The following is a 25,641-nucleotide window of genomic DNA, read 5'->3' on the forward strand; positions in this document are numbered from 1 at the left end:
GATGTCGTGGGCCTATCCCGATATCCATCTCAGTTGTTTAGAGGCTTCATAGACAGACATACATTCAGTTAGTTAATTCAGTGTCTTTACTTTTCATTTCATATGTTAAAGACTTGAGTTTACCTTAATGGTCAGTTGAATGTTCCTTTATAACATTCTTGTTACTTTATAAATGTTTAGTGATGAGTTAAGTCTTCCGTTGAGTTAGTAAGACAGACCAAGGGTTCACTTGAGGCAAACAATTGTCTTTGAGTACCAGCCACATCCAGGGTGTAGGCTCGTGGCGTGACACCTAAGGGAACCATCAAGAACAAGTATCCTCTTTCGAGAATCGATGATCTTTTCGATTAGCTTCAGGGTACTTCTTGTTTTTCAAAAATAAACCTCACATCTGGCTACCATCAAGTGAAAGTAAGGGAATGTAATATTCCTAAGACAACATTCAGGACCCAATATGGTCATTATGATATTTTGGTCATGTCCATTGGTTTGACTAATGCGCCAGCAACGTTCATGGACATTATGAATAGAGTCTTCAAACCTTATTTAGATATGTTTGTTATCGTCTTCATTGATGACATAAAAATCTATTCAAGAAATAAAGAGGATCATGTTAGCCATCTCAGAAGAGTTCTTCAGACTTTGAAAGATAAGTAGTTCTATTCTAAGTTCTCAAAATGTGAGTTTTGGCTTCAGTCTGTGGCGTTCTTGGGCCACATAGTTTTCGGTGATGGAATTAGAGTTGATACCCAAAAGATAGAGGTAGTGTAGAGTTGGCCTAGACCCACATCTCTAATTGATATTAGGAGTTTTTTGGGTTTGGCTGGATATTATAGAAGGTTCGTAGAGGGGTTCTCGTCTACCTCATCCCCTTTGACCAAATTGAAATTGACTTAGAAAATAGGTAAGTTTTAATGGTCTGAAGCTTGTGAGAAAAGCTTTCAGGAATTGAAAAAGAGGTTGACTACTACCCCAGTTTGACCTTACTAGAAGGTATGAAAGGCTTTGTTGTCTATTGTGATGCATCTAGAGTTGGTTTGGGTTGCGTGTGAATGCAAAATGACAAAGCTATAGCTATGCCTCCAGACGGTTTAAAGTTCATGAGAAGAACTACCCAACCCATGATTTAGAATTGGCTGTTGTAGTATTTTCTTTGAAAATATGGTCCCATTACCTTTATGGTGTTCATACGGATGTGTTCACCGATCACAAGAGCCTTCAGTATGTGTTTACTCAGAAAGAGCTCAATCTCAAACAGAGGAGGTGGTTAGAATTACTCAAGAATAATGATATGAGAATTCTTTACCACTCGGGTAAGGCTAAAGTTGTTACGGATGCTTTAAGCAGGTTGTCTATGGGTAGTACTGCCCATGTTGAGGAAGAAAAGAGAGAGTTAGCAAAATATGTGCATAGACTTGCATGCCTGGGAGTCAGACTTATGGATTCCATAGAAGGAGGAGTAGTGGTGATGAATGGGGTTGAATCACATTAGTGTCAGAAGTAAAAGGTAAGCAAAACCAAGACCATATTTTTCTTGAGTTGAAGGCAAATGTTCATACGCAAAAACTAATAGCTTTTGAAGAATGGGGGGATGGCGTACTGAGTACCAATGGTGGATGGACTCCAAGGGAGGATCATGTAGGAGGCTCATAGCTCCAGATATTCTATTCATCCGGGTTCCACAAAGATGTATCGTGATTTGAAAGATGTGTAATGGTGGAATAGTATGCAGAAGTGCATTGCATAATTTGTTGCTAAGTTCCCAAATTGCCAACAGGTTAAAGTAGAGCACCAAAGGCATAGTGGTTTGGCTCAAAATATAGATATTCCTGAATGGAAGTGGGAGATGATTAATATGGACTTCATCACAGGTTTCCAAGGACTCCCAGGCAGCATGATTCTATTGGGGTAATTGTCGACAGAATGACAAAATCATCCCACTTTTTACCGGTAAAGACTACCCATTGAGCAAAAGATTATGTCAGGTTATATATTCAGGAGGTGGGAAGACTTCATGGAGTCCCAGTTTCCATTATTTAAGATAGAGGTGCACAATTTACCGCACAATTCTAGAAATCTTTTCAGAAAGGTTTGGGTTCAAAGGTGAACTTATGTACTACTTTTCATCCTCAGACAAATGGGCAAGTAGAGCACACTTTTCAAGCATTAGAAGATATGTTGATGGCTTGTCTGATCAATTTCAAAGGTAATTGGGATGATCACCTACCCCTTATTGAATTTTCATACAACAATAGTTACAACTCTAGCATCCAGATGGCTCCATATGAAGCTCTTTATGGGAGAAGATGCAGATCTCCTATTGGATGGTTTGAAGTTGGTGAAGCAGTTTTGATAGGACCAGATTTAGTCCATCAAGCTATGGAGAAGGTGAAAGTTATTCAGGAGAGGTTGAAAACGGCACAGAGTCGTCAAAAATCCTACAATGATGTGAGGAGAAGGGCGTTAGAGTTCGAAGTAGATGATTGGTTATATCTAAAAGTTTCACCCATGAAGGGTGTTATGAGGTTTGGTAAGAAGAGGAAACTCAGTTCCCGGTATATTGGACCTTATCGAATATCCAAGAGGATTGGCAAAGTGACTTATGAGTTGTAGCTACCACAAGTGTTGGTCACGGTTCATCCAGTGTTTCACATCTCCATATTGAAGAAATACATGGGCGATCCTTCATTGATCATACCAACTGAAAATATTGGGATCAAGGATAGCTTATCTTATGAGGAGATTCCTGTTCAGATTCTAGATCGCCAAGTTTGCAAGTTGAGAACAGAAGAGGTAGCATCAATCAAAGTCCTTTGGAGGAATCAATTCATTGAGGAAGGTACTTGGAAAGCTGAAGAGGACATGAAGAAGAGATATCCACATCTCTTTGTGTCAGGAGAAAATGCAGACCAAGGTACTAATTCTCTTCTTAGTACTCTTTAAATTATGAGGGAGCATATTGTTTGTTTGCCTTTGCTTGTTGAGTGTTTGAACTTGATGTTACCACCCTTAGCCTAGTAAGAGTAATATCATTCGAGGATGAATGTTCTCAAGGGGGAGATATTGTAACATCTCACAAATTGAAATAGCTAGGAAGAAGCTAAGAACTGGAGTAGTCATTTTTGGAAAGAATGAAAAATCTGGAAAATTGTTTAAGTTAGGAAAAGTAAGTTTTTGGTCAACTTCAAACGACCATAAATCCTAGCTCGGGATGAGTTAGGTGTAGATCCCAATATGGTTGGAAAGCTATTGGAATGATCTTTCTAATTCCTCCATGTTTGCGCGATTCCGAGTTTGTATGAGTAAGTTATACCCTTTAGAAGTAGGGTTGTTTGATTAAGAAAATGTCCAATCCGGATTTTTTAAAGGGTATTTTAGTCTTTTCATGGCCCTATTATTTTAATCCATTTTTAGGAGTTTAATATGGGTCAAATCAGATTTTATACCTCTTATTGTAGTGTGTGCTTCTGGGGGCGCGCATGCAGGAAGGATGTTTGAGCTTGATGCAAATGGCTAAAATATCATCTGCTTTATATGATTCTCATTTGATGAGAAATAAAAAGGAATATCAAAAATTCGAGTGGCTGAAGCTGAAGCAACTACTTTCGAAGTAACAGAAAGAAAAGCAACGACTAGAGTGGGAGAGTCAGAGTCGAAAAGAGGATTCCTCACTTCTTTCTCTCATTCAAAATCGTGCATGAGACTTTCATCTCACACGACTCCTAAGTGATAAAAGAGGAACAAGTTATATTTCTACAATTTTAAATAAATAGAAAATAAAAATCCAATACTCAATCATGAATAAATGCAAGCAAATACCCTCTCTTTCTTTTTCGATAATTTAAACATTTTAGTCTTTTCATGGCCCTATTATTTTAATCCATTTTTAGGAGTTTAATATGGGTCAAATCAGATTTTAGTCAGTTTTAGAAATTGGAATTTCACGCTAGGGCTAAGGAGAAGAGAAAAGAAGAAGGAGAAAGGGCAAGATTCATAAAGATCGTCGAAATTAGCTTGTGGATTTCATCGGGGGTGATCCCTACAAGGTATGTGTTATCAAATAGCGTTGGGTTAATTCGCACACACGCCAATCATTATTTATTTCAGCGAATTTAAGTTCTTGAAAACATAGAAATTGAGTTCTTGAATGTGTTTGTTCAAGTTTCATTAGATTCTTGTTTTGTTGAATTTGTTGAGGAGTTGTTTGACACTAATATGTGATTTCAGGTTCGATTTTGAGTAGAATCTAATGTGCTTTGAAAATTTAATCGATTCTAAGTATTAGGTAAAATAACCCATGGTGTTTAGAGGGGTTAGACCTGAAAAATCAAGAAGAAATTTCGTCGAACAAAATTGGGAGGTGGTGGCACGTTGCGGAGCTGGTTCCCAAAATTGGGAAATTTCGTGTCGCATCGCGGAGCTGTCACTGAGTGTTCTTCCTCAAAAGTCATTTTAGAAACTAAATTGTAAATGCTTATCCGCATTATGGACCGACCCTCAGATATCAATTTTCGGTCTTTTCTCATGTTTAGCTATCTTAAATCATTCCTAAACAGCATGACATTCTTCCGAACACAAATCATAATCGTTGAATCCATAATTCAATTGAAGGACCAGTTAATAGTAAAGTCAAGAGTAGTTAAGGTCTAAGTCAAGGGAAGTCCTTCAAAGTTTTCGAAAGTCTTTTATAAATGTTATAACTTTGTTTTAAGATTAAAAGTTCATGTTGAGTAAAGACTGAAATTTGAAGTTCATTTCTTCAGAACTTTATGGGGACTATGTATTCCATAAGGGTTTAAAATGTTTTCACATTTAAACAAGAAAGGAAACCTCGATTTCCAAACGGCCTACACGATAGTTTTCAGAAAAGAGTAATCGCTTAATAAATGAAGCAAGAGGGGAAACTTTGATTTCCAAGATAGCCTTTGAGCTGAGTTTTTGAGCACTAATCTCAAATCACAGAAGAAGTATGTTTCTTAACATAAAGAGCTAGTATCATATTTTAGGAGTAGTATTGAACACCGATATGGGGGATAGTTCAGAGAATCCACAACCCCCATAAACAATGTAGCCATCATGGGTAGAAAAGGGTCATACTTTTTAGATGAATCCTTTTTGCATAGACTAGTGGATCCACTTAGTAGTTCATGTCTTATACTTGTGGTAAGGTATAGGATGCGCTAGCAGCGTGAGGAATATCGTTGTATCATCACAATGTCTCTTATGTGATGGTTGTCGGTTAAAGAAACTCCCATAACAGTACTTTGTATTTTTATATACATTAGTTTATTTGTATTTTTACATACATCGCAGAGTTATTTGTATCTTTGCATATACACAGAGTTGACATCATGTTGTAAAAAGCTTTTCTTTATATTGCACTTATTTTAAACTTTTTTATACTGAAATAAGTCAGTTATGTTAAGTGAGTTGAGCCAGGTTAGTTCTTCAGTTTCTTTCACATTCTTTTCAAGCCTATGTTGTACTTAACATTCCAACTTGCATACTCGTACATTCAATGTACTAATGCCAGTTGCATCTTATTATGATGCAGACACAGGTAACTAGAGGATCAGCATCTAGCGCATCGTTTATCCAGTAAGCAATTAAGAGTCTGTTGGTGATCCTCTTTGCATTCCATAGGAATCCTTTTCATTGCTTTTAGTTTTAGTATTAGTTCATTTGGATGTGGTGGGCCTCTCCTGACATCCATCTGAGTTGTTTATAGGCTTCATACACAAACATATAGTCAGTCAGTTAATTCAGTGTCTTTACTTTTCATTTCATATGTTAAAGACTTAAGTTTGCATTTATTGCCAGTTGAATGTTCCTTTATAACATTCTAGTTACTTCATAAATGTGTATTGTAACACGCCGTATTTTAGGTGTACAAGTCCTACACATATGGAACTTGATTTAGCTTGGTGGTATAGGTAATGGACTTGATTTCCTAGATGGATGGTGACAATAAAGAAGCTATAAGAGTAACTCTCGTATATTGCAATATTGCACAATCGAGTGAACGTCAAATTTTAGAAGTATTTTAATTCTGGATCGAAGGGCTATGTGTAAGTCTAAAAGTTAAGGTGATCAAGTGTATATAAGTTTTGAGTTAAACTAACGAGATTAAGCTCAGAAAGAGAATAAAAGAATTGAGGTGCTTGTTGGATTTTATAAAGATAGCAGGTGTCACTTACTTGCTTAGCTCAAATGGGCTAGGTAGATGGGGAAGATTAGTTCATGCATTAGTGGGCTCATGTGAGGCCCAAATTAAATAAAAAGGAAAAGGGAATGGAGATGAGGCCTCACACCAATCTGTCCAAGTCCAACTACTTGAGCCCAATAAAGACTAAGGCCCAAATTAAGGGTATAGTTCTGGGCCATGGTTTAATATTAGAAAGGGAAAATATTGAAGCCCAATATGAGTACATAAAGGGCCCATTTTGTGTATATATAATTCCAAGTAAGTGCATCACCTACTTGGACCAAGTTGACGAATTAGTGGCTGATATTAAAACTTAAGAGGTGGGGAAAAGTAACACCTTTATAATCCCAAGTTGCTGGCCATTTCCTCACTTTTAAGAATAGATAAAAATCAGATTTATCTCTAAGCTTCTTCTCTTTCTTTCAAAGCATAGTAGCAACCACAAGTTTCCTAGGGTTCTTGGATAAACCCAAGCCCATGCAAGGTAATATAAGTGGAATTAGTAATGGATTTAGCCTAATTCTCTGATGGAATGCTGGATAAACATGTTAATTAGTTAAGAACAGGTAGAGGACTGAATCTGTCAAAAGTTTATTTGCTCACTTTCCTTTGTTATTGAGAGGCTATTCTCCTTTTCTTTGGTCTATGTGAAGGGAAGCTCAAGTTATTGAAGAGTTCAAATTAAAAGAAAAACGAGTTATAAGAATTATGGTAAACTGACTGCCCTATCTTTGTCTTCTGTAAACACGAGTCTAAGTATGATAATTTAAGTGTATTGCTGATAAGAACTCATGGCATGATGATGGGAAACTATGGTTTCACGTCCTCTATTGTATGTTGGATTGTTATGGCTGTTTTTGGGGCAAGTTGATGTGTAGACATATTGGGGATAACTTGGTTGATATCTGGGAACTGTGTAAATTGCTGATATTGAAATATAGCTGTGTAGTGTACAAATGAAATAAAACAAGGCGGGGATTGAAAGAACAACCTCAGTTTAGTAATTACGGGTTTGTTGCCCGAGCATTATTGTTGAGTGAGATTGGACTGTCTAAGCATGTTTAGTAACTACTAATACTAGTTTATCACCTACTCTATTGTAGAAAAGTATTTGAAAAGAAAGAAAGGTACTTCAAGGTAACTACAAGGTGGTACAACAAGGTATGTAAGGGTTCTCGATTTCCTACTAATTGGCATGGAATCTAGACACGTCCTCGACACATAGAAGCAGCCTACCAGCTCCAACATGACTTATTGCCTTGTTCTCACTCTTTTACATGTCTACACGTTCCAATACATGTTTATTGTCAAATCTGTACATATAAATTGAATAGCCTGCATAATTTCTCATTTTAACTAAATAAGGTCCATATGCTATTTCAGCTCCTATGCATTTCAGTAATTGTGAACTACTCTCTACTTTGTTGTTCTTACATTATATGATTATTACATGTCACTTGATGACTACATAGTCCCACAATCCAAAAATGCTATGACCACCAAAATAATCATCTCAAATGTTAATGGAAAGTTATTAAATGAATGTGCTTATTGATGGGTGGAATCCCAGGGGTGGAAGAATCACCTAGCATGGGTCGATCCAAAATTATGGGTGGTATCCCAGGGGCTAAAGGAAAGCCTAGAACGGGTCAATCCCGATTTATATGTCTACCACTGATCAACTGGTCAATTGTATTATATGTTGTGCATAGAGTGTAAAGTAAAGAATGATAAAGTAAAGAAAAAAATGTAAAGTACCTGATTCCATAGTATGAGAAAAGGTGGTCTTGTATTCTTACATTGGTATATGATTTCATTTGAGTTCATATTTCACATACAGTACTTTATCCCTTACATACTCAGTACCTTCTCCCGTACTGATGTCTCTCTCGGGGGACCTGCAATTCACGTTGCACGTACAGGAGCTAGTAGATGTCCCCAGCAGGAGAACAGGACATCCATCGGCTATTGGTGAGCTCCAGGTTGATTCGGGGCTTTCTAAGTGTATAACATGTATTTTAATATTATATAGTAGCTGAGTGTAAAGCGAAGCCTGTCCCGACATTAACCCCATAATCTTTTATCATTTAGAGGCTTTGTAGACTATGTATAGTGAAGTGTGGTTGTGCCTCGTGTCTTAGACACCATGGTCCCAACGGCTATGTCATGTGCACTTTCTTTTTGTTTGTTAATACTGTTTAGTTTCATGAAAACATGTTATCCACTATGGCAACACCTTTAAATGTTCATAGATAGAGCATGATTACAGGTTGGTCCTCCCGAGCCTTCTCGGCAACGGATGCTGGTTCGCCTTAATGGGATTTTAGGCGTGACAAAAGTGGTATTAGAGCAGGTCATCCTAGGGAGTCTGGAAAGCCATGTCTGTGTAGAGTCTTGCTTATAGATGTGTTATGCACCACATTTATAAGCAGAAGGCTACGTGGCATTTAGGAGTTGTCCCTTTCTTTTCATTCTTTAGATCGTGCCATAGAGCTAAATTTTGTAGGTGGAGCATGCTTAACCTCTTAATTTTTTTTATAGTACAAATGCTGCAGAAAATCAAAAGTAAAAGCAAAGGAAAGAAAGTAGAAGTGGCGGCTGGAGAGGCCAACTAGACTACCCCAGGTGAGTCCCAAGATGAGTCTCCATCACAAATATTCCCAACTCCTCCACTTCCTGATGAGTTGAGAAGGGATGGAGTTCCCCAAGAACCACCTACAGAATCTATCGTGCAAGATTTGAGGAATGCAGTTCAATTATTGACTCGTATAGTTGCTGGCCAAGGTCAAAGGCAAGAAGGCCTAGTTGCGGGTATTGGTGGTGCAGATAGGGCACCTAGCACTCGGATACGTGATTTCCTTAATTTCGACCCTCCATCATTCACCGGGTCAGATCTTAATGAAGATACGCAAGACTTTATTGATCAAATCCAACGAACTTTGGATGTTATGCACGTGAGTAGTAAAGAAGCTATTGAGCTAGCAACATATAGATTAAAGAGTGTGGCTATATTATGGTATGAAACTTGGAAGCAATCTAAGAGTACAGATGCACCTCCAGCTACTTAGAAAGAATTTAAAAAGGCGTTTCTTGATCATTATTTGCCATTGGAGATTCAAGAGGCCCGCGCAAATGAGTTCTTAAATCTTCACCAAGGGCGTATGAGCATGAGAGAGTACAGTCTCCAATTTAATTCCTCGTCTAGGTATGCTTCCAATGTAGTTGCTACTATGGAGGATAGAGTTCATCCATATGTGGATAGATTGGATTTGTATCTGGTTAGAGATCGTACTATTGCTTCTTTAAATAAAGACATGGAAATAGCAAGGATGCAAGATTTTGCACAGAAATTGGAGGATCGAAAGTAGAGAATAAGGGCACAAGAGACAGAAAGGGGGCAGTCCAAGAGGGCTAGGTCTACTGGGCAGTTTACACAACCTCAAGGTGAGTTTAAGCCTCAGTTTTCTAATAGACCAACTAGGCCGTCATTTCCCTACTCTACAGCTAGCGCTCCACTACAATTTCAAGGGCCGAGAGGCAATTAGTTTAGGCAAAAGAGTGAGAGCCGAGGTTCACGGACAACAGGATATCCAGAACAGGGCAGTACAAGCCAATCATTGACTCCTAGGCAGCCTTGTAAACAATGTGGGAGGAGTCATCTAGGTATATGTCGTATTGGAACAGACGCCTCTTATTGGTGTGGTATGCCAGGGCAACTCATGATAAATTGCCCTAAAAGGCGCATGAGTGATATAGCACAACCTACTGGATCAGCTGTTGCATCGTTATCATCGATGCCTCATTTAGGTAGAGGTCTACGGGTTCCTACAGGTCCTGGTAGAGGTGTTAGAGGAGCAGCTAGTTCTAGAAGAGTCCAAAATCGCACATATGCTCTAGGGAGTTGACAGAACTTGGAGGCTTCACCTGACATAGTAACAGGTACATTGTTCATCTTTTCACATAATGTATATGCGTTAATTGATTCTGGTTCCACACTATCGTAAATCACTCCACTAGTTGCTGGGAAGCTTAAAAGAATGCAAAAATTATTGAATAAACCATTTGAAGTGTCTACACCAATCGGTGAGTCTATTCTAGCAAGAAGGGTCTATTGTAACTGCATAGTAACTGTTTGTGATCGTGATACATTGGCTGACCTAATTGAACTAGAAATGGTTGAATTTGATTTTATAATGGGTATGGATTGGTTGGCTTCTTGTTATGCCACGGTGGATTACCGAACTAAGAGAGTGCACTTTCACTTTCCAAACAAGGCAGTCCTTGAATGGGAAGGCAATGTTGCAGCGCCAAGGGGTAAGTTTATTTCTTATTTGAAGGCGAGGAAGATGATGTCAAAAGGGTATATATGGCATCTAGTTAGAGTGAGAGACGTGGAGGCAGAACCACCGACTCTTCAATCTATTCCGGTAGTAAATGAATTAATTAATGTGTTTCCTGAAGAGCTTCCAGGTTTACCCTCAGAACGAGAAGTAGAGTTTGGTATTGATTTAATTCCAGTCACTCAACCTATCTCTATTCCTCCGTATAGAATGGCCCCGGCAAAATTACGTGAATTAAAGGAACAATCAAAGGACTTGTTAGAAAAGAGGTCTATAAGGCCTAGTGTATCCCTATGGTGTGCACCAGTGTTATTTGTACATAAGAACGACAGCACATTGAGAATGTGTATCGACTACCGACAATTGAATATAGTCACGATTAAGAATAAATATCCCCTCTCCAGAATTGATGATTTGTTTGATCAGTTACAAGGCACCAAGTGCTTTTCAAAAATTGACTTGAGATCAGGTTATCACCAAGTGAGGGTGAAGGAGAAGGATATACCCAAGATAGCTTCTCGAACACGGTATGGTCATTCCGAATTTCTCGTTATGTCATTTGGGCTAAGAAATTCACCAGCAATTTTTATGGATTTGATGAATAGGGTGTTCAAGCCATTCTTGGATGTATATGTGATAGTATTTATATATGATATCTTGGTGTATTCAAGATCAGAATAGGACCATGCAAATCCGTTACAACAGGGATTATAAGTTTTTCGTGATCGGCGGTTGTATGCCAAGTTCTCCAAATGTGAAATTTGGTTAAAATTAGTGGCGTTCTTGGGTCATATTGTATCTGATGAAGGAATAAGGGTTGATTCACAAAAGATAGAGGCCGTGAAAGATTGGCCAAGACCAACAACACCGACAGAGGTTTGTTGCTTCCTAGGGTTGGCAAGTTATTATAGAAGGTTCGTTGAAGGATATTCTTCTATTTCTGCATCTTTAAGTAAGCTAACACAAAAGGCAGCTAAGTTTCAGTGGAATGATGCATGTGAAAGAAGCTTACAAGAGTTGAAAAGTAGGCTAACTTCCGCACCTGTATTAGTACTTCCCGAAGGTACAGAGGGGTATGCAGTATATTGTGATGCATCAGGGGTTGGTTTAGGATGTGTACTCACGCAGCATGGTAGAGTAATTGCTTATGCCTCAGGACAACTGTGGCCACATGAGAGAAACTACCCAACACATGATCTTGAACTAGAAGCGGTTGTATTTACTTTAAAGATTGGCGCCACTATTTATATCGGGTTTACGTTGACATATATACAGATCATAAAAGTTTGCAATACATCTTCAAGCAGAAGGATCTGAATTTGAGGCAGCGAAGATGGTTAGAGCTAATAAAAGATTATGATGTTGATATACTATACCATCCAGGGAAAGAAAACGTAGTAGCCGATGCTCTTAGTTGCAAGACAATATCAAGTATTAATGAGCAAACCATGGAAAAAGAAGGGATGGTGAGGGATCTATGTCAACTAGCTAGTTTGGGAGTTCGTCTTCTTGAAACCCCAAAAGAAGGGATTGTAGTGCATAATGTGGCAGAATCTTCATTAGTAGTTGAGGTGAGAGAAGAAGTTCAAAGATCCTACTCTACAACGACTTAAGGAGAAGGTAAATCAAGGTACGACAAAGGAATTTGAGGTTACACAAGAAAGGGTATTTTGTTGTCAAAACAGATTGTGTGTACCTAATGCTAATGGGCTAAGAAGGAGGATAATGACAGAAGCACAACATTCAAGATATTCCATCCATCCAGGATCAACTAAAATGTACCATGACTTGAAAGGAGTGTATTCGTGGGGGGACATGAAGAAGGACATTGAAGAATTTGTTGCACAATGTCCAAACTGCCAGCTAGTCAAAGTAGAGCACCAAAAGTCGGGAGGTTATATGTAGTGTATGGAGATTCCAACTTGGAAGTGGGACATGATCAACATGGATTTTGTCATTGGTTTGCCTTGCTCGTTTTGTAAGTTTGACTCCATATGGGTAATAGTTGACACACTCACAAAGTTAGCACATTTCTTGCCAGTTAAGACTGATTCTACAGCTGAAGAGTATGCAAAGTTATATATTAAGGAGATAGTTCGGCTACACAGGGTTCCAATCTCTATTATATCTGATCGAGGAGCTCAATTCACTGCATAGTTTTGGAAATCATTCCTAAAGAGTTTGGGAACACAAGTTAATTTAAGTACAACCTTCCACCCTCAAACGGATGGTCAAGCAGAACGCACAATCCAAACACTTGAGGATATGCTTCGAGCTTGTGTCTTAGGCTTCAAAGGTTGCTGGGATGATCATTTGCCACTTATTGAGTTTGCCTACAATAATAGTTATCATACTAGTATCAAAATGACACCTTATGAAGCTTTATATGGAAGGAAGTCCAGATCACCAATTAGCTGGTTTGAAGTAGGCGAAACTATTTTATTTTGAACATACTTTATTCTTCAAGCTATGGAAAAAGTTAAGGTAATACAACAGCGGCTAGCAACAGCTCAAAGCTGACACAAATCATATGAATATGTTAGAAAAAGAGGATTAGAGTTTTCTATAGGAGATTGGGTGTTCTTGAAAGTATTGCCAATGAAAGGGGTAATGAGATTTGGTAAAAAGGGAAAGTGGAGTCCATGCTACGTAGGTCCATATAAGATTATTCGAAGAGTTGGCAAAGTTTCATATGAGTTAGAGCTACCTTAGGAGCTTTCAGCAGTTCATCCGGTGTCATGTCTCAATGCTTCGGAAGTGCGTAGGTGACCCATCATATATCACTCCTATTGAAGATGTACAAGTTACAGGGCATCTCACCTATGAAGAAGTGCCTATTGCTATTCTGAATTGTCAAGTTAAAAAGCTAAGGAATAAAGAAATGGCTTCAGTAAAGGTGCTTTGGAGGAACTAACAAGTGGAAGAAGTAACGTGGGAAGCTGAGGAAGCAATGAAATACAAGTACCCTTATTTATTTGAACCTAAAGGCGAAGTCCAAGGTGCAGAATGGGGGCATTAATAGATACACATGAAAGGGTATTTTTTATGTGGTTAACAGTTGATTTAAACTAAGGTTTGAACTTATTTAAACTAAGGTTTGAACTTATTTAAGCTATCTGATTATGCTAGCATTCGAGGATGAATGTTCCTAAGGGGGGGAGGATGTAACACACCGTATTTTACGTGTACAAGTCCAACACATATGGAACTTGATTTAGCTTGGTGGTATAAGTAATGAACTTGATTTCCTAGATGAATGGTGACAATAAAGAAGCGATGAGGGTAACTCCCGTACATTGTAATATTTCACGATCTAGTGAACGTTAAGTTTTAGAAGTATTTCAATTCTGGATCGAAGGGCTATATGTAAGTCTAAAAGATAAGGTGATCAAGTGTATATAAGTTTTGAGTTAAACTAAGGAGATTACACTCGGAAAACAAATAAAAGAATTGAGGTGCTTGCTGGACTTTATAAAGCTAGCAGGTGTCACTTACTTGCTTAGCTCAAATGGGCTAGGTAGATGGGGAAGATTAGTTCATGCATTAGTGGGCTCACTTGAGGCCCAAATTAAATAAAAAGGAAAAGGGAATGGAGATGAGGCCTCACGCCAATCTGTCCAAGTCCAACTACTTGAGCCCAATAAAGACTAAGGCCCAGATTAAGGGTATAATTCAGGGCCATGTCTTAATATTAGAAAGGGGAAATATTGCAGCCCAAGATGAGTACATAAAGGGCCCATTTTGTGTATATATAATTCCAAGCAAGTGCATCGCCTACTTAGACCAATTTGACAAATTAGTGGCTGATATTAAAACTTAAGAGGTGGGGAAAAGTAAGACCTTTATAATCCCCAAGTTGCTGGCCATTTCCTCACTTTTAAGAATAGATAAAAGTCAGATTTCTCTCTAAGCTTCTCCTCTCTCTTTCAAAGCATAGCAGCAGCCACAAGTTTCCTAAGGTTCTTGGATAAACCCAAGCCCTTGCAAGGTAAGATAAGTGGAATTACTAATGGAATTAGCCTAATTCTCTCATGGAATGCTAGATAAACATGTTAATTAGTTAAGAACAAGTAGAGGACTGAACCTTTCAAAAGTTTAATTGCTCACTTTCCTTTGTTATTAAAAGGCTTTTCTCTTTTTGTTTGGCCTATGTGAAGGGAAGCTCAAGTTATTGAAGAGTTCAAATTTAAAGAAAAATGAGTTATAAGAATTAAGGTAAAGTGACTGCACTATCTTTGTTTTCCGTAAACACGAGTCTAAGAATGATAATTTAAGTGTATTATTGATAAGAACTCGTGGGATAATGATGGGAAACTGTGGTTTCACGTCCTCTATTGTATGTTGGATTGTTATGACTGATTTTGGGACAGGTTGATGTATAAGCATATTGGGGACAACTTGGTTGATATCTTGAAAGGGTGTAAATTGTTGATATTGAAATATAGTTGTGTACTGTACAAATGCAATAATAGAAGGCGGGGATTGAAAGAACAGCCTTAGTTTGGTAATTACGGGTTTGCTGTCCGATAATTATTGTTGAATGAGATTGGACTGCCTAAGCATGTTTAGTAACTACTAATACTAGTTTATCACCTACTCTATTGTAGATAAGTATTTGAAAAGAAAGGAAGGCACTTCAAGGTAACTACAAGGTGGTACATCAAGGTATGTAAGGCTTTTCGATTTCCTACTAATTGGCATGAAATCTAGACTCATCCTCGACACATAGAGGCAGCCTACCAGCTCCAACACGCCTTATGACCTTGTTCTTACTCTTTAACATGTTTGCACGTTCCAATACATGTTCATTGTCAAATCTGTACATATACATTGAATACCCTCCATGAGTTCTCCTTTTAACTAAATAAGGTCTGTATGTTATTTCAGCTCCTATGCATTTCACTAATTGTGTAACTACTCTCTACTTTGTTATTCTTGCATTATATGATTATTACATGTCACTTGTTGACTACATAGTCCCACAACTCAAAAATGCTATGACCACCAAAAGAATCATCTCAAATGTTAATGGAAAGATATTAAATGAATCTGCTTATTCATGGGTCGTATCCCAGGGGTGGAAGAATCACCTAGCATTGGTCAATCCCGATTTATATGTCTACCATTGATCAACTGGTCATTTGTATTATATGTTGTGCACAGAGTGTAAAGTAAAGAATGACAAAGTAAATAAAAGAATGTAAAGTACCTGATTCCATAATATGAGAAAAGGTGGTCATGTATTCTTACATTGGTATATGATTTCATTCGAGTTCATATTTCACATACATTACTTTGTGCCTTACATACTCAGTACCTTCTCCTGTACTGACGTTTCTCTCAGGGGACCGGCAATTCATGTTGCAAGTATAGGAGCTAGTAGATCTCCCAGTAGGAGAATAGGACATCCAGCGGCTATTGGTGAGCTCTAGGTTGATTCGGGGCTTTCCGAGTTTATAGGATGTATTTTGGTATTGTATAGTAACTGAGTGTAAGGTGGGGCCTGTCCCGACCTTAACCCCATAATGTTTTATCATTTAGAGGCTTTGTAGACTATGTACAGTGAAGTGTGGTTGTGCCTCGTTTCTTAGACATCATTGTCCCAACGGCCAAGTCATGTGCATTTTCTTTTGGTTAGTTAATATTGTCTACTTTCATAAAAAAATGTTATCCACTATGGCCACACCTTTAAATGTTCATAGTTAGAGCATGATTACAGGTTGGTCCTCCCGAGCCTTCTCGGCAATAGGTGCTGGTCCGCCTTAATGGGATTTTGGGCGTGACATGTATGTGATGAATTAAGTCTTCTGCTGAGTGAGTAAGCCATGCCAAGGGTTCACTCGAGGCCAACAATGGTCTTCAAGTGCCAGCCACATCCAGGTTGTAGGCTCGGGGCGTGACAAAAACCACATCTCACGTCAGCTGACCGAGTAAGATGCCCCATCTTCAGGATCATTGCATGAGTGATCTTGATCTACTGGGAGGAAGAGGATGTACCTGGGGCCTATGAAGAGGAAGAAGGAGCAGAAGTACCTGAACGCCGAAGTAGGCAAAGACGCATCTGCAGGTATAGAGTCGACATCTACCTTTGTAGAAGTATCTGTCGGGGCTGCTCTCCTCCTGTCAGCCTCCTATCCTCCTGTCAGCCTCCTCTCTAGTGTAATTGAACTCAATACGCCGGATATCAATAGAGGAGGATGGGGTAATCTCAATATCCCTCGTATCATCTCGGGGCAGTCATGCTCGCCGACATAGTTCTGTGATCAGTACTGGGAATGGTAGTGAGGTCTGACTCTACTTGGCCCTCATGGCCATCTCTTGCTCGATAATAAACCCCATATTAATGCTTCTCCTAGAAATAATCGATCCCAGACAGGCTACCTTATGAAGACGGAGAACAGATTCATTTTTGGAGGGCATGATGGAGCTGTTGATAAATCAAAACCAATAACGTGCATCGACACTCAAGTCCCTTTTCTCATTTAGGACTCCCACCTCGATCCACCTTGGGGTGCCAACTAGCCCTTTAGTTCATCCAATGAAGTTGTAGCGGTAGTTTTGTTGGGGTAGTCAAAGTCATGCCCTCAGTCAAGCAAAGAGTTGATGTACTCGCTATTGCATTGAACTTTCTTTCCCCGAACCATGACAGACTTAACTGGTCTGAACTCACTCGCCTTCTTTTTCTCTTTCGGACCAACTCACCATATGTCACGTAGAATTCCTGGACCCATGAATGAATATAAGGGTCACGGGGCCTGGTTAACTGCCCTAATCTATGAATGTCAAGGGTGTCTCTTACATTGGAATACTTGCCTGAAAGGCCTTGTGTCAATAAGATCTTCTCCTTGAGAATAATTTGTAACCCATCACCCTTCAACCAATTAAGGAGCCTAGGTGGTGGACCAACTGGTGGCACAGGAGCTACATGAGGTGCATGTGTTGGCATTGAGTGTGGTGGTGTAGGAGCTGGAGAGGCTCTGGTAGCTGTGGAGTGAGATCTATCCTTGGGCTCAGAATGTCGGGGTCATAGCAGCTGGTCGTCCTCAGACTTAGATAAATTAGAGTGGGGACTAGCAGCAACCCTGTCAGACATGGGCCTCTTTCCCTTTCCTTTATCACCTGGTGGTTGTTCTTGTCTTCCTCTTCTTAGAGGCTTTGATCCTCTTTCATTGATTGTGATACCCCATACTCTCAATCAGGTTGCCTAGTGCCTTTGGCGACCTCAGGTTTCTCGGCGAAAGTTACAAAAGCAAACAACAAGTTTAGCATTAAATTAAATGCGAGATGAGGGCATTAGGCGAACTGCCGAGCGGTTCGGTGAACTCGAACTAGCTCACCAAACGACCCAACGTGCCTATATTAAACCCATATTCTCAAATTTAACCCCACAACCCAATAACAAAATATAACCATGCACTACTCAAATTAATGTAAGACCCATAGCACCCATTTCCCCGGAATACTCAGACCTCTCCCAGTTTTGCCAATTTAAGCCAATCTACGACTTTTTCTTTAAAACAAAGTCAACCTCTCTATCATCAGGCAACTTATGCCGCTTGGCACAAATAAGGGCTATTCAGACTTCACCCAATCAACTAAACAACTAAGAAGCACAGCCCCCAGATAGCTTAATTCATTTTAAAGGGCAAGAGTACGAGATTTCAACAATCATAACAAAACGGGAAAGAGTTCCAAATTTAAAAACATGCATATTCAAAACAACTAAGATCAGATCATCTGCAAATGACTACAAAATGTGATAAAAATGAACATGGGTTTCGAAAAACCAACCTCTTATGCCGAACAATACAAAATTTGAAATTCTAGGCGACAAAGTTTTCCAACTCCGAGCACAAGTTAATGAATACAACACTTAGGAAATGCAAAAATATTCAAAATACTAAACAGGTGCGAGATTTGGTAGATTAAAAGCAAGGGAAAGTGCAAGAGGTGGAAATTTAAACCACTAACCCTTTTTAATGACCGACCAGTTCACACCCATTCGGTGACATTAGTCGTGATCACCGACCCACTCAATGACACCTGGAACGATCCGTTGCCTCACCGAATTGTATAGGGCCTTTAGGCATATTAAGGGTCCAAATGGCGGACTAAATCAGCATCACTGACCTATTCGGTGACTCGCCAATAATTTCACTGGGTCACCGAGTTTTATAGACTATCATTTGAATTTGTCTTGAGTCTAACGGCGGTCTAGGTCAGAGTAGCCGACCCCATTGGCGATGCGCCTCCTGGTCTTTTGGTTGGCCAACGTGTACTTTTTGATAAATTCCCACACCTTAACTTGCACAATCAACACACCTTTATTCTAGAATAACAAATCGAAACGATAAAACCTTGGGTTGCCTCCCAAGAAGCGCCTTAGTTAACATCGTTGCACGATGCAAGTCAATACACATACTTCATTCTTGGGGTTGGCCATATCATTACTTGGCAACCCCTATTTTGTGGTGGGTGAAGATGCATCACATGACCCGTAAGGTTCTCGAGCAGCTGAATGGATCTGGAATAAGAACCAATCACCTGTTTCATCACTTCGATGTTCTCCTTCGTCTCTTCCAACACCCTGTCATGCTCATTTACCTTGTGGAGAATCATGTAGAGCATTCCTTCAACATGTTTACCCTTACTGTCCTTGGGCCTTCTTCGCTCGTGAGGTGGGATGTATCTGTCCTTCCTTTTGCATTGGACTTCAATCTCAACTATCTTTTTGGTCAACTCATCCATCTGAGTCATTATTTCGGCCAACATGAAGTCCTTCTCTACTTCTTGGTTTGTTTTAGCCATGTGATCAAGTAGGTGGGCTTATTTCTTATAGGGTTGTTCTGTAATGCCACCCGGAATGAGTTGGTCAGCAATTGCCTTGTTTCCGGGACCAAGACTTCTATAAAAAACAATCCAGGAGGACTATATCGGGAATTTCATGAGTTGAGAATTGAACTAATAATTATATAAACCTTGCCTATGCCTCATGAATCTGTTCACCTTCCAATTGTCTGAAGGTCAGAATGCGATCCCTAAACATCATTACTTCTAATGGAGGAAACTCCATTTGCTCGCGAGTACTGCTCGACATATTTGCCTCCTATGTTTCAAAGCTCAAACAAGCAAAACAAAACTAAAAATTAAGTAAGTAGTACTACAACTAATAAGAAAAAAAATTCTACTAAACTAAAATTCTCAACTAAGACCACTTCGTGGCAGCGGCGCCATTTCGATGTATTGACATAATCGAAGACACGACTTCCAATTCAGCTGTCAATGATCACATGCAGTAATTTAACCCAATCGAATGGGTTGGGGTCGAGTCCCAAGGGAGTGGTTGCAAGAATTAATAGAAAAGTAAAATCAAGTTCTAATCAATCAAAGTTATAAACATTAACGAATAAAAACAGACTAAATCTAAAGGTGACATGAATGTCAATTATCAAATAGGGGGTTTGTATTCAACTAATGATAAAAATAGCGAAAATATAAAGATACAATATAGGGAGATGAGATTCTTGGGATGTGATAGCAATATGGGATAAAATATACTATTGGGTAAATGCTATTGATTCTGAATCACTGAATATTTGTAACTAGGCTAGACTTTAGTTTGGATAAATTCTCTCTCAAGCAAGTTACCCCGAATGACCTCGATTTCTCTCGAACAACAAGTTGCAGCACTTAAGCATAGCCTCCACCTTAGCCCATTCACTCTCTATAGCTGAATGTGTGGGAGAAGGTGAAGGATTCACTATCTCAAGTTGAACCCACGACGACCCAATAACCACCGGCTATCATTTAGTAGTCTTAGTTTTAAAACCTCTCTCTCGAGCAAGCCAAAAACACTAAGATGAAATTGTATTTGCAACTACAATCCCAGTAAGTTCAAACATAACTACTAAATGAAATCACATTTAAACAGCAAATAAAAGAACAATAAGCAATACCCAACAATAAATTTAACCCATATACACAAAATCACACCCCAAGAATTGGGGTTTTAGCTAGAAATGAAAAAGAGATAGAAATCAATACCAATAAGTTTTTCCATCAAGTGAGTACGATAGAAAATGTCTTTAAACACGTCTAGGATGAAAATTCTTTGAGACCCACTTCCAATTTCTTGGAGTTGAAAACCTTCAAACTCAAGAACAATGTCTCCCAAAAAACTCTAAGAAGTAAAAACTGAAAATAATCTAAGTCTCAGTAATTATTCTATAAAAATTGATATTACGCTACATAATTAAATAGGTATTTATAGTTTTAGAAAATTTGGGCTGCAAACGACCACTCGATGTAGTTAGTTGGGATCGCCGATACACTCGGCGATCCACCCTTTGGTCTGGTTCATCGCCTTTTAACTTTTTCCATCATCATCTTCGTATTTTGATTAATTGGGCGACATGAAACTACATCGTGGAACTAATCGGTGATGCGCCGACCACTCCCTTTCCTCGCAGACTTGATCTTTTCCTTTAGGACTAAGCACATTGGAACATTAGGCGAGATTTGAGGCCTTTCGGCTCCTCGCCTAATGGAATAGGCGATCTTCAAGACATCTTTTCTTGTTTCTTTCAGCCACTTTGTTTCTTTTTGCTCGATAGTTTCCATGCTTTGTCTCTCAAGTGAAATACCTGAATATTAAGGATTTACATCAGTTTTTGAGACAAAATATGCATTTGAGGACATTAAATTTATTAAAATATAGCCCTAAATGAGTCCAAATTGTGGACTCATTACCTCCCACAGTTTGTTGAACCTTGTGATGTGAAACGACCCCAAAAATGCCCGAAAATGTGCTTCGGAAACACCTATAATTGTAATTTCCATATATCTCAAAATCCGTGCATGATTTTGGAAATTCGACTTCATATTCTTATTCAGGGGGTCAAATTGAGTGGGCAATGGGTCTAACCTGAATTTTAGAGCAACCATATCAAAATTCGAAAATCACAAAAAATGAGATTTGGAGGGTCAACTTTAAAGAGGCATATCTCTTAGCACACAAGGATTTGGAAGGGCCACTACCTATTAAATTAATGCCCTTTGAGTTAGCTTTCCAACGCACCTGGTTTCACCTCATTCCGAGTTAGGATGAGGGAGTTATGACCATTTTAGTAAAACCTGTCTGTGCAGATTCGCAATTTCCAGTAAGCTGTTTTTTTTTTAAAGCCTCATTTTTTAGGCTAAGTGTTGGGGCGTTTTTTTTTATAAAAAGGGGATATGTCCCATACTTAGTCATATTTTTTTCTAACTTCAAAACACTCAAAAACACTCTCTAAGCCCTCTCCAAAATTCCACCAAGATCTTCAACCAAATTCAAAGATCTCAAGCTCTAATTCCGGATTCAAGACTCAATCTCAAGCTTCAATTCTCCATTCCAATCTTCATCAAGGATTCTCCAAAGTTGAGGTATGTGGGTTTGATTGTGGAAACCTTCCTTTCCACAAGTCCAACCATTTATCCTCTTTTTTTACTTCAAGTTTATGGGTCCATATGGTTATTTATGAACTCTTGAAGTATGGAATTACTACTACACACCCCATTATGGTCTATTTTGCATATTATCATGAAATGAAATTATTATGTGATGTTTATGGTTTTCATGCTTCCATGATCAAATTATGAAGGTTGATATATATATATATATATGTTATTGGTGGGCTGATTTATATGGATTTTGGAATTGGTTGGACTTAGTACTCTTGAAATGCATTATTTTATTTACATGAACAATATCCCACCATGTGTTTGATAAAATGCTCACTTATAGAATTTTTAGGAAATGGAAGGTCCAATGTACGTCCTATGAGTCGGATGGTCATATAATCATTGAAATGATGATGAAATAGATACATGTATATGATTTTCTCTATATAAGTGTTGTGAGTCGACCAAGACTAGCTCGGGGGGTTGTAGGCCCGGGTAACCGTATCGAGGGGTTGGTACCTTGGTTGCCCAGTACGGGGGTAGTAGGCCCGTATAACCACATCGAGGGGTTTGTACCTTGGTCCCTAGCTCGGGGGGTGGTAGGCCCGGGTAACCACATTGAGGGGTTTGTACCTCTTTCACCTCTCCAATGGGATGGTAGGCCTTGGAAATACTATATTGATGGTCACTCACCACACATGTACTACGTCCCACTAAATATGATTTTTATGTAAGCATCATTATACATATTATCTCATTAATATGCTATCTATCAGGTATGATTATGCATTTTGCCTGTGATGTCCATCTATTATTGCATTGCATTGCATCCCATATACTTAGTACATTCAAACGTACTAATGCATACTCTATGCCTACATGATGTCACCATGTAGGGACCGGAGCACCGCGTGACCTTCCTCCCCCGCGTGGCTAATACGATTTTCTATCGAGGTTATTGGTGAGTCCTCCATTCCGGGGATGTTGCTTATGATCTTTTGCTATGTATAAGACTTTTCCTTTTTAGTTATGTTTTGACTATGAGGGTGAGCCCGGTTGTTTGTCTTGGCCCCCGCTAAAGTACCCATGTTTAGAGGTGGTGTTGGACAAGTTGTGTATTATGCTTGAGCTTGACTCATCTATGGTATTTATGTATCATTTCTTTTTTTTCTTGCTCCCTTAGTCCCGATTTCCCCCTTGATTATGCTTATCGCTTATGGTCATTTTAATTGCTTCCGCGACCAAGGATGTGTAATGATACGCTATGAGGCTTGTTTGGGGTTCCCCATTCGCCGGTCACGTCTAGGCCCTAGGCTTGGGTCGTGACAAACATGGTATCAGAGCACTAGGTTGATAGATCCTCGAAGTCCAACACACCGCGTTGATTAGTGTCCGATTCATGGTTGTGTTGTGCACCACAACTATGAGTAGGAGGCTATGAGACGTTTTAGGAAATGTTTCCCTTCTCCTTGTTCTAAGTCGTGCTATAGAGTTGAATTAAGTTCTTCCCATACGGTTGTTCTTTGCTATGCTAATCATGCCTAATACAAGAGGAAGACGAGCCCACGCACCCGAGGAGCAACCGACCAATGGGGATCTTCGGGATGCCCTTACTTTATTTGCACAAGCTATGGCTAATCAAGCCAACCACGGGGCCCAAGCCCCTCAGGCTCCTACCCCGACATCTCGGGTGAGAGAATTCGTGCGGATGAATCCCCCGGAATTATATGGGTCTAAGTTAGATGAAGACCCTCAAGATTTCATTGATGAAGTCCACAAGATATTAGCTATCATGGGCATGAGGTCAGAAGATAAGGCAGAGTTGGCGGCCTACCAACTAAAAGGGGTAGCCCAAATATGGTACAACCAATGGAAGAAAGAGAAGGGGGCAAACTATTTGGTGCCTTGGGAAGAGTTCAAAACGGCTTTCCTTAATTGATTCTTTCCTCTTGAGCTTAGGGAAGCCAAATTGGTGGAGTTCATGAATTTAAAAGAAGGGTCTATGAGTGTGAGGGAGTATGCCCTTAAGTTTAACCAACTTTCAAGATATGCTCCACACTTGGTTGCCGACTCACGATCTAGAATGAACAAATTCGTGATGGGTGTGTCCGACCAAGTGAGTGAAGAATGCCGGTCCGCAATGTTGATTAGTGACATGGACTTGTCCCGCTTGATGGTCTATGCCGAATAAATGGAGGAGGAGAACTTGAGGAAGAGGAGGGGTCATGAGGCCAAGAGGGCCCGTTTTGAGGGCAAGTTCCAAAGTCGAAGGGGAGGCCGGTTTCATCAAGGCCAAGGGTCTTCTCATGCGCCCCATAAGGGGTTTGCCAATGATGTTCCAAGGGCCCAAGGAGTTGGTGGTATGGGTCCTATGGATGTATGTCCGAAGTGTGGTAAGGGCCATGGTGGCCCGTGCTTGAGAAATACCGGTGCTTGCTACAGTTGTGGGGAAATGGGGCACAAGGCAATGGATTGTCCTCAAAATCGCAACAAGGGTAAGGAGGTCCGTCCACAAGGTGCCAATGCGGTTCCTTTGGGGAGAGGGGGCCGACAAGATGGTGCCCCAAGGCACAATCGATTTTATGCTCTGTATGGGAGGCAAGGGGTCGATGAAGTCCCCGATGTCGTTACCGGTATGTTGAAAATCTTTGAATTTGATGTATATGCATTAATTGATCCGGGTGCCTCTCTTTCTTTTGTCACCCCCTTTGTTGCCAAAAAAATCATGTTGAGCCCGACTTGTTGCGTGAGTCATATAAGGTATCTACTCATATTGGTGCATATATTGTTGCTAGGAAGGTCTATAGAAATTGTCCTATTTGCATCTTGCATAAAATATTGCCTTGTTATCTTGTTGAGTTGAACATGGTCGATTTTGATGTTGTTCTTGGGATGGATTGGTTGCATGCATACTATGCTTCCATTTATTGTAGAACCCGTAGGGTCAAGTTCCAATTCCCAAGTGAACCCATTCTTGAGTGGGAAAGCCAAAATGTGGTAGTCAAGGGTAGGTTCATCTCTTGCATTAAAGCCCGTAAGTTGATCTCTGAGGGGTGTCTGTATCACCTTGTGAGGGTTAGAGATGTGGAGTCCAAAACACTTCTTATAGAGTCGGTTTCGGTCGTAAATGAATTCCTTGATGTCTTTCCTAATGACCTTCCTGGTGTTCCTCCCGAAAGGGAAATAGATTTTGGCATAGACCTCCTCCCCGATACTCAACCCATTTCTATTCCCCCTTACCGTATGGCCCCGGCGGAGTTAAAGGAGTTGAAGGAACAATTGAGGGACTTGTTGGAGAAGGGTTTTATTAGGCCTAGCCAATCACCATGGGGTGCACCGGTGTTGTTTGTGAAGAAGAAAGATGGGTCCCTTAGGATGTGTATTGATTACCGGCAACTCAATAGGGTCACCGTCAAGAATAAATATCCTCTTCCTAGGATTGATGACTTGTTCGACCAATTGCAAGGGGCTAGCCACTTCTCTAAGATTGATCTTCGGTCCGGGTATCATCAAGTGAAGGTGAGGGAGTGTGACATTCCCAACACAGCCTTCCGGACTAGGTATGGGCATTATGAATTTGTGGTCATGTCCTTTGGGTTGACTAATGCACCGGCTATCTTCATGGACCTAATGAATAGGATCTTTAAACCCTACCTT

At 39.7% G+C, this 25,641-nt stretch overlaps 2 protein-coding genes across 3 annotated transcripts in view; both read left to right on the forward strand.

Moving 5' to 3' along the window:
• The window catches only part of LOC125829084 (uncharacterized), a 1,125,066-nt gene that overhangs the window by 530,521 nt on the left and 568,904 nt on the right, over positions 1-25,641 (forward strand). The window lies entirely within an intron of this gene.
• On the forward strand, positions 9,436-10,110 carry LOC125829034 (uncharacterized). Its single transcript, XM_049508311.1, has 2 exons — positions 9,436-9,569; positions 9,756-10,110. Exons 1-2 carry the CDS (start codon positions 9,436-9,438, stop codon positions 10,108-10,110), a joined length of 489 nt encoding a protein of 162 aa, XP_049364268.1.

Source organism: Solanum verrucosum, unplaced genomic scaffold, assembly GCF_900185275.1.
Source record: "Solanum verrucosum unplaced genomic scaffold, falcon-dt-bn FXZP01000007.1, whole genome shotgun sequence".
Classification (NCBI taxonomy): Eukaryota; Viridiplantae; Streptophyta; class Magnoliopsida; order Solanales; family Solanaceae; genus Solanum; species Solanum verrucosum.

Excerpts from the sequence above, each read along its gene's own strand:
- LOC125829034 (XM_049508311.1), top strand. The coding sequence starts at position 9,436 with ATGGAGGATAGAGTTCATCCATATGTGGATAGATTGGATTTGTATCTG. Across the intron at positions 9,570-9,755 it reads CAGAAATTGGAGGATCGAAA|GCAAAAGAGTGAGAGCCGAG; the intron begins GTAGAGAATAAG and ends CAATTAGTTTAG.